Genomic DNA, 16455 nt, shown 5'->3' on the forward strand with positions numbered 1-16455 from the left:
TCAAAAGAGTGCCATCTTTATCGTTTCCTCACTCGCAAGTGTGACGGCGTCACCAACGACACCCTGCCCGCACATCACAGAAGCAGACGCCAGCTTTTCTAATGCAGGCCGCAGGAGTCAGGACGGGAGGGATAAAAGCTGTGGCCCCTGGAGGGACCCCCATGGAGCTATTAGCATGACTAAATAGCCTGTATTGTGGATTCGGTACATATTTTTGCAACCTTAATGATGCAAATGATATGTTAGCATGTCGAGCTGTGATTCTCAGCCAGTGTACCATAACATAGTTCTAATTTTCATTGAACTGGTCTGAAAATTCTGATTTATTTGCTGCTAATGATGCGTCTTTGCTTGTCTATCTAGAGGTCATACACACACACACACTCACTCATCTTTAACACCTCTGCACTGCCTACGTCATGTACGCAAATGAACGGCCGTTGCTGAATCTTAACTAATATCGTAGAAGGGGGGTGTCGAGTGGGCTCGTTTGACACAAACATCCAAGAAATGTCAACTGTCACAAAGATGTGTTTTGAAAAGGTTCTAATGTTATTTCTTGCATATTATTAATACAATAACCACTTTTAAAAAAATTAATCATTTATAAACAAATGAGAAATTATGTCATTCAAACTTTTAATCAGATGGTTTTATGCAAACATCAAAAATTCAAAAACGTATTAAATTTTGCTGCATCACTTGCATAGCTTTTTCCCATTTTGTTGTTCAAAAAAAAACACCCAACTAAAGCCTCCAACTACAGGGGGGAGGCTGCCTCACATTCACAGTCGTTTTGAACTTACTGTAAGAATATATTAGAATAGCTGTACTAAGTTAATCTTTTTCCTTTTTAATCACTTCGTGAAGGCGGAAGAACCCGCCGAAACATCAGGTAATGCACCTAAAATAATTTGATATAAAAGAACCAGTGAAGTGAATCAATTAGAATATCTGTATCAGTGATGTTGATCATTTTCAGATCGCTACCACAGTAAGTATTCACCAGCACTCACTGATACCGATACCAAGTACTAATACCACTGACAACCACTTCTACCAGGGTCTGAAACAATCTGATGGTTTTATGCAAACACCAAAAATTCATATAAACTTATTAAACTTAGCTGCATTACCAAAAATTCATGAAAACTTATAAAACTTAGCTGCATCACTTGCATAGCTTTTTTTCCCATTTTGTTCAAAAAAACACCTAACTAAAAAAAAGCCTCCAACTATAGAGGGGCGGCTGCCTCACATTCACAGTCGTTTTGAACTTACTGTAACAATAAATTAGAATAGCTGTACTAAGTTAATCTTGTTTTTCCTTTTTATTCACTTCACTGGTTCTTTTATGTCAAACAAATTATTTGAGGTGTATTACCTGACATGTTTCGGCGGGTTCTTCCGCCTTCATCAGACACTCTGATGAAGGCGGAAGAACCCGCTGAAACATGTCAGGTAATGCACCTAAAAGAACCAGTGAAGTGGAATAAATTAGAATATCTGTATCAGTGATGTTAATCTTTTTCAGATCGCTACCACAGTAAGTATTCACCAGCACTCACTGATACCGATACTAAGTACTAATACCACTGACAACCACCTCAGTCTACCAGGGTCTCAGACAATCAGATGGTTTTATCCAAACACCAAAAACTTATTAAACTTAGCTGCATCACCAAAAATTCATAGAAACTTATTAAACTTAGCTGCATCACTTGCATAGCTTTTTTCCCCATTTTGTTGTTCAAAAAAACACCCAACTAAAAAAAGCCTCCAACTACAGAGGGGCGGCTGCCTCACATTCACAGTCGTTTTGAACTTACTGTAACAATAAATTATAATATCTGTATCAGTGATGTTGGAGATGTTGCTCTTTTCCAGATCGCTACCACAGTAAGTATTCACCATCACTCACTGATACCGATACTAAGTACTAATACCACTGACAACCACTTCAATCTACCAGGGTCTCCAAAAAGATTTGGAGCTATTTAAGGCCACACATCCTGGCACGTCCTGCGACTCAGATTCTTCCGATGAAGAAACTTGACTTTCTTCTGACTCCTCGGAAGACGATGCCTCTGAGTCGGTGTCCTCCAGGTCCGAGCAAAGGTCCTCGCTAGAGGCGGAGGAAGAGGAAGGGGCCGGGGACACCTGCAAACCCGGAGTTTGCTCCGGCGCGACAGGGCCACTAAAGGGGTCTGCGTCACAAAACGAGGCCCTGAGGTGGTCCTGGCCATGCAGGGGCATGCTCTCGAGGAGGTGGTTGAGTAGCTCGGCCCCCACAGTGGGGTCCACCCCCGGGAGGCAAGACACAAAAGTGTGCACACCGTGCATCCCGTGGATGTAACCAGCCGCAAAACGCTCACGTGCCTCTCGGTTGACGGCTTCCGCCTCTGGAATCAACAGAAACAAACAAAAAGGTGTGTAGAAATTTCAAAACATTGCTTGGAATGCAACAAGTCACCACAAGGCAGCGGTTCCTTTGGTTGTTGCTTAATTTTGTGTTGTGTGAGTCACAATTTGACTGAGCATGTGTTAGAAAGTCTCAACGTGATGGTTTTTTCACAATGACAGGGAATGTATGTAAAAACAAAATGTATGAATGCAGTGTTTAGAATTTCCAGCTGCCCGTGAATAACGGGGGATAAAAACAATGTATGTAAAAACAAAATGTTGTATGAATACAGTGTGCAGAATTTCCAGCTGTCCATGAATGCAGCGTTGAGCCAGTTTTTTTTTTTTTTTGTGGGGGGGGTTGGGGCAGCGGTTTGGGTGCCAAGCGGAATTTATAGAATTCAGAATTTATACCCATAAAATGTAGATACCTCGACTAACAGCGTTTGTAACAGTTTTTTTTTTTTTTACCTTGAGCCTGGTTTTGTAGGATGCTCACCACACGTTTGACCGTCCTCTCTAGTACCTCACCCTTCTCCATCTTTGAATCGAGTTGCTACGCGAGACACACACACGTGCACATATTTGTCCAATTTAGCTCAATTTTAGCTTATAAAAAATGATTGTCCTATGTGTTTCTTACCTCTGTATCCCCAATGAGAGCCCTGAGTTCGTGTAAACTATCGTTGATACGATCTCGTCGTTTCTTCTCCACCAGAGGTTTCCTCATCTATATTAGCGCCACCAAAACAATAATAGCAGTACACTTTTAATAAAATAAGCTCTTTGCCCTATGCTGTATGATTTATTCATTACCTTTCTGTCAGGTTTGAGTCCGTCTGCGGAGTGGTCGGTCGATGTGTGCTTACGGGTGGGGGCCATTGCTGCTAACCTGACCGTCCCCCTCCCTCCAAAAAACAAAACTGACGAGGACCTTGCAAGTGTCTTTCGAAGATCCCCCAAAAGACGTTGGAGCTCCTCAATGGCAAGACAGATGGCTCGGCCAGCAGACCTGGCTTCTTTTAGTGTTGGCTAGTGTTGGTTGGTGAGTGAACGATTCGTTCGAAAAGAACAAGTCCTTGAACGATTCGTTTGAACGACTCTTTTGAGTGAACTGATTCTAATGAGTCGTTCACCTAAAAGAGCTGGAATGCACATCACTACTGCAGTGTAGTGTTGGCTCGTGAGTGAACGATGGGTTCAAAAGAACGGATGTTTTCAGTGAACGAGAGTGAACGAAAATATTTAAAGATCTTTGTAGCCATGACGGAAAAACTTGTTTGGACCCGTTTGAAAATCATTTATTTGATATGACATAATGGTGTGATGTTTCTTAACAACTGAATTGAAAATGAGTCCACGGGAGCACTGCAACGGCCGCGGAATTTTTGCAAGAACAATTCATTTTAGGATGAACTATCGATACAAATATTTTCATTTGATTGAAGGCAATGGCGTTAACCACTCGACCTGAGCCTGCTCGGAAACAAAAGGAGATTTGGTCATATTGATAGGGTATCCATCCAAACATGTTCAGTGTTCAAAGTTTCAACGGATAGTCCGAAGCAACCCTTTCCACAGTAGTCACCATAACAGGCGACCACCTGGTGGCGTCAGTGTGCCGAGCGCCGTTAGACGATCAGGAGAAGAAGATTTGAATTGACGGATGTGACGTGAGGGCTTTAGGTAAATTGAAGACAGGTGTGCTCGAGGGGAGTTATCATATGCAGGTGCCACCGATCGCGTGGCGGCGGACGGTTTCTCAGGTAAGCATGCTAGCAAATGTTTGTCGTCTCCTGCACGATTTTTGCGCTCAAGGGGAGTTCTCAAATGCAGGTGCCACTGAGCGCGTGGAATTTTCTCAGGTAAGGGAGCAAATGTTTGTGGTTTCTCGCCGTCGCTCACGACGGACGCCATGTTTGTGTGTTGGAGGATTTTCACACGGCGACTGTAGGCGTCGAAGTTAACTGGAGACCACAAGGAGAGTTTTCAAATAGGCCCCAAAATGTGTGGTTTGTTGCCTTTTCTCACAAGCCTTTTTTTTAATTATTTTATTTTGTTTGTCGCAGGATTGTCGTACTCTGGTGACTCGACAACGTTACGTCCACCGCGACGGTAGGCCTGGAGGTAAATTGTAGGCCGCAGGGAATTTAGCCCGTGAGCAAATGTTTGCAGTTTCTTACGGTGCCATTTCTTATTTCTTGCAGGATTTTCAGTGTCTAGGGCGTGCTTGAGGTTTGGGCACGGCACGCCACAATCGACTTTGCGTCGCGTCGTTGCGCGTTTTGGTGGTATTTTAAATGTCTTTCGCGGGATTTTTTTTTTTTTTTTTTTTTTTTTTTTTTTTTTTAATGCTGGCCAGCATTTGTTCGTTTGTTTGTAGAAGGTTTGTAAATGACGCCACCGATAAGCGATATAGGAAATGTTAGTTTGACTCTAGTCAACTAAACCATTTTTTTATTATTTTATATTATGCGCGTGCCATTTCCGTGCCATGCAAACTAGTGAATGCAACGAATATGTTACGTCATGTCCAAATCGGACCAAATCCATTCAAAGATGGCGCCCGCCCGCTCTCGTTCCGTTACGCAACAAACATTTGCGCGGGTTATTTTCTCCCGTTTAGGACGCCGCCAACCTGGATCATCTGTCCAATGCGAGGTGAGTTGTAGATGATGAAATTAAAATATGAATTATAATCTTGAATAATTCTCATAATTTATTACAATGTAATGATTATATATTTTTTCAAATGTACAAATCTACTTAGAATGTATAAAATTAAAATATTGACTATAATTTTGATAAATGATCATAACTTACTACAATATTTTTTTTTCTAATGTAAAACTCCTAGTATGTATAATTTTTGGTAAAAAATCATGCCATTGGCACTTGACTCAATGTCTATTTTTGTTGCAATGATTTGCTTGTCTTTTGTAGCACTAAAAAAGACTGCCCAGCCAGCATCCTTCTATGCAAACCAAGCAGGAGGCTCTTGAGGAGCCCTTTCAGTGATGTCGAGGACACTGAGGAAGAGTAGTCCTAAATCAGGTGAAAACTTGTTTTTGTCAAGTTTGATCTTCCCAACACACAATGGTTGTCGAGTTTTAGCTTCCCAGCACACAATTAATAGCTGTCTGTGTGTTATTGTAGGCTGCAAGAGGAGCCGAATGGGAAAAGTATAATTCCATATGAAAAGGCACAATGGCTTATCCAAAGGAGCCATGGCCTATCCAAAGGAGCCATGGCCTATCCAAAGGAGCCATGGCCTATCCAAAGGAGCCATGGCCTATCCAAAGGAGCCATGGGCTATCCAAAGGAGCCATGGCCTATCCGTAGGAGCCATGGCCTATCCGTAGGAGCCATGGCCTATCCAAAAGAGCAATGCCATATCAAGTCAAGAATCAAGCAGCACGCTGCAAAAGTCGACGTGTGCGGATCATGTGCCCAGGAAGGGGCAGTGTGGTTGCCTTTGGTTATGGGTGCACGACGGAAAGGTTGCAGGTGTGGACAGTGTTTGGGGGTCTGACGGTTGGTCTTGCTTAAGAGGTTGTGGCTTATCTGGATCCAGCGGTGTCTTGTGCTTGGTTGCCATTGACGGCTCACTTGGGGGAGGACGTGGTGACTTGGATGGAGACAAAACTGAACTTTGACGCGGAGCCCAATGTCCAATCCTGCCATATGACTTGTTCCATTTTGTGTCTTTTTCTAACCTGCCACTGGCGTACTTGCTGCGTTCTTTGTTCTCCCTCATCGGTGTAGGGCGGAGTTGGAGCGAGCCGATCCCGAACGTCCAATTTTGCAATTTGACTTGTGACGTTTTCTTTTTCTAACCTACCACTGTTGCACTTCATCAAAGCTTAACCTACCACCACTGTGGTACTTGTTCTCCCCCAGGTGTTGGAGCGAGACAGTCACATTGTGTGTCTTTTTCTAACCTACCACTGTCGTGCTTGATCGAAGCCGAACTTACCACTGTGCGTCCTTTGTTCTCTAGGTGTAGGGGGCGGTGTTTGGGCGAGCCGGTCCACGAGGAAGACATAATGATGTGAGCAGCGCCCAACTCATTGCATGTTCTGCCATTTGTAGGCCGGGCGCAAAAGGGGGGGTGGGCGCACGGCTCGATCCGACCCGGCGACGGTCACCAAAAGCAGCTAGTCGCTGTGATCAAGTAAGCAAGTGACCGATGACAACTTGGGCTGCTCTTTGAGTTTCTAACATTTGTTTCTGTTTCTGCAGATGGCGACCGGGAGGTGACACAATCCGATCAGAGGTGGACTGACTGCTGTGGCATCGATTTGAAGTCGCCGAGTTCTGAGGGAGACCCGCTTCCCTCGAGGCGTCGGCCTGCGCAGCTTCAACGTGTGAAATGTTTTTTTTTTTTTTTTTTTTTAATTACACCAGCGGTGTCCCAATGTCTGCTTGAGGGCTGCATACTGAAACAAATTCAGAATTCTTTGACTCAAATTCATGAAATCAATCACGAAATGTTGCCATTGATATTTTGTGCTACAAAACAGTGTTGCGTTCATTCGTGTGGTGTGTTGATCAAATTGCCCCGAGGCGACGGCAGGCGCGGGCAGGCGACGGCAGGCGCGGGCAAGCGACGGCAGGCGCGGGCAAGCGACGGCAGGCGCGGGCAAGCGACGGCAGGCATGGGCAAGCGACGGCAGGCGCGGGCAAGCGACGGCAGGCGCGGGCAAGCGACGGCAGGCGCAACTTTTGTGCTTGTCTTGCAAGGTGGAAGAGACGATGTATAAAACGAAGAGCTGGTGGACGGAGGCCACCAGGCCCGCGATTGGTGAGCGCGGTGCAAAGGAAAGAATCACCCAAAGAAAGCAGTTGCCAAGGGTTGAAGAGGAGCCTGATGCATGACTGGCCAAGGCTGGCCAGAGGTGGTGACATGGCAATCCAATATGCAAGGGTAGTGTCCACACTTGTTGGTTTTAATTTGATTTTCTTATTTGTCTGCCGTTCAGGGTTGCCGGGGCGGCGGATGGGACGAGCGCCAGCCTGCACCCAGAGGGACTGGGCTGCACCTGCAAGACCAGGGAGGGGGCAGGTAATGAGTACGTTGATAGAAGTGAACCGCATGCAACTGAGTGCCGATTGTCTTTTTGCACTTGTGCGAGGCGGAAGACGAGTCCAACACCGGCCGGAGTAGACCCGGACCTTGGACCGTGACGAGGGGCCCACATGAGACTGATGGGTGCAGATGCAGCCAGCGTTTCTGGGGAGTACGACTTTGTTTTTTCTTTTGTGCTTTCGCTACCGCTGTCTGTTTGAATAGGGTAACTCGTAGCACGCACGGGCATTTGGGTTGCTGTGACCCTCTAGATACGAATCTGCAAAGTAGACAGCCCCTGCCTCCCTCCCTCCCTTCCTTGCCCCCCTCTTTCGCTCTCTTTCTCCAACGCGCCCGGCAGTACCTCTCCTCTTCTCATCTCCCCTCCCTCTCTCCTTCTCTCTCTCGCTCTCTTTCTCCAACGCGCCCGGCAGTACCTGAGGCCTGGTGCACTCAGGGTGGAACGTGGCTATACCTTGCCCTTTGTGGAATAACCAGGGGATAATGTCTGCCAGACTGGGTCCCAGTGTCTTCGATGGTGTCGAGGACAAGGAGATTCTCCGTGACGCTCTCCGTGACGTCACGTTTTCCTCTTTTTTTCCCTCTCGGCGCCGAGCCAGCTCTACTCAGGGGGAAGTGGCCGGTTGCGCAAGTGGGCGGAGCGATACAGCTTCGCCCCGCCCCCTGCCCTACCGTCATCTTGTAGGGCAGGGGCGGGGCTTGGGCAGGGGGCGGGGCCATTTTGATGGGGGCGGACCCAGCTGCATCGCTCCGCCCACTTGCGGGCGGGGCCACGCTGGGTGTTTACACATAAATAAATGCGTAGACATGCAATCTATATGCATGTATTCAGACACTTACAAAAGCGGGGCGGGGAATGTTCTCAGCCCTGGGATCGAACCAGGATTGTACGGGGCCAGAGCCCGTGTCACTAACCGGTTGGCCAGTGTGACCTGGCAGCAGGTGGCCGTCTGTTCTCTTTTGTACTTACCCAGCGCGCGCGCGGATCGCAATACTGAATGTATAAGAATGACTCGAAGTGAAAGCGCGGTGACGGCCGAGCTCGCCACGCTTGGCGAGTGGCTCCGTCGCTGCACTCGAACACCTGAGATCCAGGGTGCGCCCCCCCCACCCTTGCTGCTTGCGCCCCCTCACCCTTGCTGCTTGCGCCCCATACTGCTTGCGCCCCATACTGCCTGCGCCCCATAATGCCTGCGCACCATACTGCCTGCGCCGCCTGCGCTCCCTGCCCCCCATGCCGCCTGCGCTCCCTCCCTGCCCCCCATGCCGCCTGCGCTCCCTGCGCCCCATGCCGCCGGCGACCCGTGCCGCCTGCGCCCCCTACTGCATACGCCGCGCTGCGACATTCGCTACATTGCGATGGCTATGAATAGGCAGACATTTACCTGTACTTCCCACTTGCAGCAATTAATAAGTGAATTAATAACTTTTTAGGACTTTACAAGTTTTTTTTTTTTTACTTTTTGTAATTTACTATTCTAGGCTGTTCTAAAACACGATCTGGTATGCTTGATACACATTAGAGGAGGTGTAAAAAAACAAAACATTCCATCATTTACTTCATATGGTGTGAAGTAAAGCACTGCACAAAGGTTTGCAGTGCTGAGGACATGAGGAGACCTAGAAAGAAGCATTGCTGATGTATCAATGGCCGAGCGATTAGGCACATGGACGGGCAACCCCCAGCCTCGGGTTCGGATAGCAAGCTACAGAAGACGACTTTCTGCATCACATGAATATTTTTTAGCATGTGGTGTGGAAGTTTGTTATGCAAATGTATTTGATTGCTTTGTACATTTTAGAGACATGCACATTGGCGAGATAGCGGCAGTACCTATGTGTATTTGTTAGGTTGCTTTGGGCAAAACAAACCGCAAAAGACGGGTCACATTGACCCAGCTGTCTAATTAGGGCACCTATCATTTGCAATGTAGTTGTTTCAAGTTAAAATTTATTGCATACAGTTCAATGGAGCGTCAGACAGGTTGAGGCAAATATTGTGTATTAGGTTGCTTTGGGCAAAACAACGAAAGATGCATCGCATTGACCCAGCACCAGACAGCTTGAGGCAAATATGCTGCCACCCGGTGGTAGCACTTGGAATTCATCTAGCCTGTCTGATATGGTCAATTTCATGAGGATGCTGGTATTAAGACGACCACTCTGGCCTTTACTTTACTCTGAACTGGGTGGTACCACCCAGTACATGTACCGAGGCTGGCCGTGTAGTTAAGCAACTGTGCTTTGAATATCAAAGCCAAGGTCCTAAAAGTTACACGCTATGTTTATAAATTCAATTGACCTCAGCAACAACCTGGACTGTACAGAAACAGCCTTCTTTGTAGTCAGACAGCCAATGGAGATGTCAAGCCCTGCAACAAAACATGCAAGAGGTTTCACATTCAAGCGTTGCAGCTTCCATTGAGGCTCATCGCGAATGATGACTGACACCAAAGTTTACTTTATTTACAAGACCACCAACAGGAAGAAAACACACTGTTGATTTTATTCACAAGAACGCCCACATGATGCAGGACGATTCAAAACAAACCAAAAAATGGCTCTGACTAGATTAAAATACCAGCTTTTACTCGTACAGAAAAATGTACCAACATTCTGCAAGATTCTGAGTTCGGTGGCCATTTTAAAGCAGGGTTGCCAAAGATGACTTATTGATCGCAACAGACACCGTTTGTACGCTTGTCGTTTGCATCTGTGGGTGTCTGGCTACTTGGCTTTTGTCAACAATTTAGAATGTATGCAGCTTTTCTTTGTGTAGTTAAAAAAAATAAAAAGCCTGGCACTGCATATTTAACAAGACAATTTGGTTTGAGACTAACTTTACAAATGTCATTGAGAATGACTCAAATGATTCCAGTTTGTATGCACGATAGACTGCCCATGCCAATGTTTAAAATGGACCACTTGAATTCAGTAATGTTTAATTCAGGTTCAGAGGTACACGCACACACAATTACAGTACAAACAGTTCACTTCATGTATTTAAAAAACACAATAACAATAAAACAATATTGCAAAATGACGCAGCACTGAGAAAGAAAGAGGCCTCATGCAGATGGCCAGTGTGCACATCCAGTGAAAAAGTGGAGGGAGGGAAAGAAAGAAAGCACAAAAGGAAAAACAAAGTCATACTCTCCTTAAATGCTGGCTGGGCGCTTTGCCCTCGCCGCATCCGCACCAGTCCGCCTCGTGTCGGTATTTGACGTTTGGACTCATCCTCCGCCTCGCGCAACTGCAAAAAGAAAAACGGCATTCAGTTGCACGCGGTTCATTTCTGTGGACATACTCATGACCCATCTATTAAAGCTTGCTCCTATTTTAAGCTCACTTTATTGATTGTGTATGCATACATTCATGTTTTTGTTTTAATGTCTTCATGTTCTTTTTCTGTCTGTTCCTATGTGAAGCATTCAATGCTTACAATTTCCTTCTTTGTTGTAAAGCGCTTTGAGCTGCATTTCTTGTATGAAAGGTGCTATAAAAATATAGTTTATTATTACCCTCCGGTCTTGCGCTCCGGTCCGTCTCTGTGCAGGCACTCGTCCCATCCGCTACCTCGGCAATCCTGAAAGGCAGACACATTGTGGTGGTTTTGGCAAGAGGAAAATTTCCACTAGCATCCCCCCCAACCTTGACTAAGGTAAGTTTGAATCAGTTAACTAGCAGCACGCACGGGCATGTCTCATACAGCCCTCCTGCATTGGAGCGATCCGGGTTATGAAATGTTTAACCCCTTACAAAAAGGGAGGGAGGGAGGGAGGGGGGGGAGGGAGGGAGGGAGGGAGGGAGGGAGGGAGGGGGGGAGGGAGGCAGAGAGCGAGAGGAGATGAGGCTTTGGTGCGCACTAAAGCACAACCGGCCAGTTCCCCCTGAGGAGGGCTGGCTTGGCCCCGAGAGGGGAAAGAAGGGAGAAAGAAAAAAAAAAAAAAAAAAGGAAAACGTGACGTCATGGAGAATCTCCTCGTCCTCGACACCGGGACCCAGTCTGGCAGACATTATACCATGGTATTCCACAAAGGGCAAGGTATAGCCACGTTCCACCCTGAGTGCACCAGGCCATGCAGGTACTGCCGGGCGCATTGGAGAAAGAGAGCGAGAGAGAGAGTGGGGAAGGGGGGGGGGGGGGGTCAGGGGGTGTCTACTTTGGCGATTCGTATCTAGAGGGTCACAGAAACCCAAATGCCCGTGCGTGCTACTAGTTACCTTATTCAAACAGAAAGGGGTAGGGAAAGCACAAAAGAAATAAAGTCATACTCCCCCGAAACGCTGGCTGCATCTGCACCCATCAGTCTCGTGCGGGACGCTCGTCACGGGCCAAGGTCCGGGTCTGCTCCGGCCGGTGTTGGACGGTGCAAAAAGACAAACGGCACTCAGTTGCATGCGGTTCACTTCTGTCAACATACTCATTACCTGCCCCCTCCCTGGTCTTGCGGGTGCAGCCCAGTCCCTCTGGGTGCAGGCTGGCACTCGTCCCATCCGCCGCCCCGGCAACCCTGAACGGCAGACAAATAAGGAAATCAAATTAAAACTAACAAGTGTGTTGCATATTGGATTGCCATGTCACCACCTCTGGCCAGTCTTGGCCAGTCATGCATCAGGCTCCTCTTCAACACTTGGCGACTGCTTTCTTTGGGTGATTCTTTCCTTTGCACCGCGCTCACCAATCGCGGGTCTGGTGGCCTCCGTCCACCGGCTCTTCGTTTCATACATCGTCTCTTCCACCTTGCAAGACAAGCACAAAAGTTGCGCCTGCCGTCGCTTGCCCGCGCCTGCCGTCGCTTGCCCGCGCCTGCCGTCGCTTGCCCGCGCCTGCCGTCGCTTGCCCGCGCCTGCCGTCGCTTGCCCGCGCCTGCCGTCGCTTGCCCGCGCCTGCCGCCGCTTGCCCGCGCCTGCCGCCGCTTGCCCGCGCCTGCCGCCGCTTGCCCGCGCCTGCCGTCGCTTGCCCGCGCCTGCCGTCGCTTGCCCGCGCCTGCCGTCGCGCCCCGTCGCTTGCCCGCGCGCCGTCGCTTGCCCGCGCGCCGTCGCTGCGCGTTTGGCACTCAATGAGGGCTGCACAACATTTTGGAAACTCAATGATATGGCAGTATTGGGCCAGACCACTGCATTGAGGCAAGTTGTGCAAAATTCTTGGATGGAGGTTAACTATTTCATCGCAATGAGATCAGTTAGATTAGTTAACTTTAACTTACATCAATGACTTATCGTCTTAACTCATTACAAATAGTTAGGCAAGAAAACGTTTTTCATTTGAGACATGAAAAAAAAAATCTTTGCTGTCTTAAAGTGCATGTCAATAACCTCGACCACCATATGGCAGTTTTCCAATACACGTCCACCCCTACACACGTCACCATTGGTGTCCAAATGGCAGCCTCGGGGCAACTTGATCAACACACCACACGAATGAACGCAACACTGTTTTGTAGCACAAAATATCAATGGCAACATTTCATGATTGATTTCATGAATTTGAGTCAAAGAATTCTGAATTTGTTTCAGTATGCAGCCCTCAAGCAGACATTGGGACACTGCTGGTGTAATTAAAAAAAAAAAAAACATTTCACACGTTGAAGCTGCGCAGGCCGACGCCTCGAGGGAAGCGGGTCTCCCTCAGAACTCGGCGACTTGAAAATCAATGCCACAGCAGTCAGTCCGCCTCTGATCGGATTGTGTCACCTCCCGGTCGCCATCTGCAGAAACAGAAACAAATGTTAGAAACTCAAAGAGCAGCCCAAGTTGTCATCGGTCACTTGCTTACTTGATCACAGCGACTAGCTGCTTTTGGTGACCGTCGCCGGGTCGGATCGAGCCGTGCGCCCACCCCCCCTTTTGCACCCGGCCTGGCAGAACATCAAGTCAAGTTTATTTGTATAGCCCTGAATCACAAACAGTCTCAAAGGGCTTCACATAGCCAAAATTGACAATTATTCTCAAAGCATCCCCTGATCATAAGCTCCCAAAAGGGCAAGGAAAAACTCAAAAAACCCCTGCCAGGGGAAAATGAGAAACCTTGAGAAGGGACCACAGATGGAAGGATCCCCCTTTCAGGATCACCAGGTTGTAATGGATGCAGAGAGTGCACAATACATAATATGAAAATCAATGAAAAAAATTGGCTGTCGGAGGTGCCCTCGATTGTCCTGGCAGTGTCCTCAAGGGGGCCGAGCCGCAGCTCCCCCATCCCGAACTGGTCCCCGAGAATCCAGCCAGCCGCTATCAGCTTTGATCACAGCGACAGCGAGAACATGCAATGAGTTGGGCGCTGCTCGCATCATTATGTCTTCCTCGTGGACCGGCTCGCCCAAACACCGCCCCCTACACCTAGAGAACAAAGGACGCACAGTGGTAAGTTCGGCTTCCATCAAGCACGACAGTGGTAGGTTAGAAAAAGACACACAATGTGACTGTCTCGCTCCAACACCTAGGGGAGCCTAGCCTAGCCCCACCTAGGGCACTTCATCTAAGCTTAACCTACCACAGTGGTGGTAGGTTAAGCTTAGATGAAGTGCAACAGTGGTAGGTTAGAAAAAGAAAACGTCACAAATCAAATTGCAAAATTGGACGTTCGGGATCGGCTCGCTCCAACTCCGCCCTACACCGATGAGGGAGAACAAAGAACGCAGCAAGTACGCCAGTGGCAGGTTAGAAAAAGACACAAAATGGAACAAGTCATATGGCAGGATTGGACATTGGGCTCCGCGTCAAAGTTCAGTTTTGTCTCCATCCAAGTCACCACATCCTCCTCCAAGTGAGCCGTCAATGGCAACCAAGCACAAGACACTGCTGGATCCAGATAAGCCACAACCTCTTAAGCAAGACCAACCGTCAGACCCCCAAACACTGTCCACACCTGCAACCTTTCCGTCGTGCACCCATAACCAAAGGCAACCACACTGCCCCTTCCTGGGCACATGATCCGCACACGTCGACTTTTGCAGCGTGCTGCTTGATTCTTGACTTGATATGGCATTGCTCTTTTGGATAGGCCATGGCTCCTACGGATAGGCCATGGCTCCTACGGATAGGCCATGGCTCCTTTGGATAGGCCATGGCTCCTTTGGATAGGCCATGGCTCCTTTGGATAGGCCATGGCTCCTTTGGATAGGAGGAATTCAAACGATTGCTATTGCGACGACACATTATCAGTAGGGTAAAACTAACCTGTCTCACGACGGTCTAATCCCAGCTCACGTTCCCTATTAGTGGGTGAACAATCCAACGCTTGGTGAATTCTGCTTCACAATGATAGGAAGAGCCGACATCGAAGGATCAAAAATAGGATAGGCCATGGCTCCTTTGGATAGGCCATGGCTCCTTTGGATAGGCCATTGTGCCTTTTCATATGGAATTATACTTTTCCCATTCGGCTCCTCTTGCAGCCTACAATAACACACAGACAGCTATTAATTGTGGGCTGGGAAGCTAAAACTCGACAACCATTGTTTGTTGGGAAGATGAAACTTGACAAAAACAAGTTTTCACCTGATTTAGGACTACTCTTCCTCAGTGTCCTCGACATCACTGAAAGGGCTCCTCAAGAGCCTCCTGCTTGCTTTGTATAGAAGGATGCTGGCTGGACGGCCTTTTTTAGTACTACAAAAGACAAGCAAATCATTGCAACAAAAATAGACATTGAGTCGAGTGCCAATGGCATGATTTTTTACCAACAATTATACATACTAGGAGTTTTACATTAGAAAAAAAATATATTGTAGTAAGTTATGATAATTTATCAAAATTATAGTTAATATTTTAATTTTATACATTCTAAGTATAGTTTTACATTTGAAAAAATATATAATCATTACATTGTCGTAAATGATGAGAATTATTCAAGATTATAATTCATATTTTAATTTCATCATCTACAATTTACCTCACAGTGGACAGATGATCCAGGTTGGCGGCGTCCAAAACGGGAGAAAATAACTCGCGCAAATGTTTGTTGCGTAACGGAACGAGCGTGCGGGCGGGCGCCATCTTTGAATGGATTTGGTCCGATTTGGACATGACGTGACATATTCGTTGCATTCACCAGTTTGCATGACACGGTAATGGCACACGCATAATATAAAATAATAAAAAATGGTTTAGTTGACAAGAGTCAAACTAACATTTCCTATAGTCAAACACGCGCTTATCGGCGGCGGCATTTACGAACCTTCTACAAACAAACGAATGAACAAATGCTGGCCAGCATTAAAAAAAAAACAAAAAAAACGCGAAAGACATTTAAAATACCAGCAAAGCGCGCAACGACGCGACGCAAAGTCGATTTTGGCGTGCCGTGCCCAAACCTCAAGCACTCCCTAGACAGCGAAAATCCTGCAAGAAATAAGAAACGGCATCGTAACAAACTGCAAACATTTGCTCACGGGCTAAATTGCCTGCGGCCTACAATTTACCTCCAGGCCCACCGTCGCGTTGCCGAGTCACCAGAGTACGACAATCCTGCGACAAACAAAATAAAGGCTTGTGAGAAAAGGCAACAAACCACACATTTTGGGGCCTATTTGAAAACTCTCCTTGCGGTCTCCAGTTAACTTCGACGCCTACAGTCGCCGTGTGAAAATCCTCCAACAAACAAACATGACTTCCGTCGTGAGAGACGGCAAGAAACGACAAATATTTGCTCCCTTACCTGAGAAAATGCCACGCGCTCGGTGGCACCTGCATTTGAGAACTCCCCTTGAGCGCGAAAATTGTGCAACAAACACGGCGTCCGTCGTGGAAAACGGCAGGAGACGACAAACATTTGCTAGCATGCTAGCTTACCTGAGAAACCGTCCGCCGCCACGCGATCGGTGGCACCTGCATATGATAACTGCCCTTGAGCACACCTGTCTTCAATTTACCTAATGCCCTGACGTCACATCCGTCAATTCAAATCTTTTTCTCCTAACGGCGCTCGGCACACTGACGTCACCAGGTGGTCGCCTGTC

The 16455-nt window shown here is 47.4% G+C and overlaps 1 protein-coding gene and 2 long non-coding RNA genes across 3 annotated transcripts; 1 reads left to right on the plus strand and 2 right to left on the minus strand.

The window, feature by feature from the left end:
* Positions 1-622: 622 nt before the first annotated feature.
* hes6 (hes family bHLH transcription factor 6) lies at positions 623-3447 on the minus strand. The gene is made up of 4 exons (XM_049746523.1): positions 3220-3447; positions 3047-3133; positions 2875-2959; positions 623-2402 (listed from the first exon to the last, which is right to left on the minus strand). Exons 1-4 carry the CDS (start codon positions 3283-3285, stop codon positions 1966-1968), a joined length of 675 nt encoding a protein of 224 aa, XP_049602480.1. The 5' UTR covers positions 3286-3447; the 3' UTR covers positions 623-1965.
* A 2118-nt stretch (positions 3448-5565) lies between these two features.
* On the plus strand, positions 5566-8113 carry LOC125984570 (uncharacterized). The gene is made up of 4 exons (XR_007486997.2): positions 5566-6577; positions 6646-7301; positions 7386-7468; positions 7539-8113. It is a non-coding gene; the product is annotated as an uncharacterized lncRNA (long non-coding RNA).
* A 1812-nt stretch (positions 8114-9925) lies between these two features.
* Positions 9926-16337, minus strand: LOC125984563 (uncharacterized). Its single transcript, XR_011085587.1, has 10 exons — positions 16155-16337; positions 15919-15964; positions 15800-15838; positions 14996-15106; positions 13272-14893; positions 13080-13203; positions 12081-12235; positions 11924-12006; positions 11014-11840; positions 9926-10745 (listed from the first exon to the last, which is right to left on the minus strand). It is a non-coding gene; the product is annotated as an uncharacterized lncRNA (long non-coding RNA).
* Between the last annotated feature and the right edge of the window lie 118 nt (positions 16338-16455).

The sequence above is a fragment of the Syngnathus scovelli genome, chromosome 17 (assembly GCF_024217435.2).
Source record: "Syngnathus scovelli strain Florida chromosome 17, RoL_Ssco_1.2, whole genome shotgun sequence".
Classification (NCBI taxonomy): domain Eukaryota; kingdom Metazoa; phylum Chordata; class Actinopteri; order Syngnathiformes; family Syngnathidae; genus Syngnathus; species Syngnathus scovelli.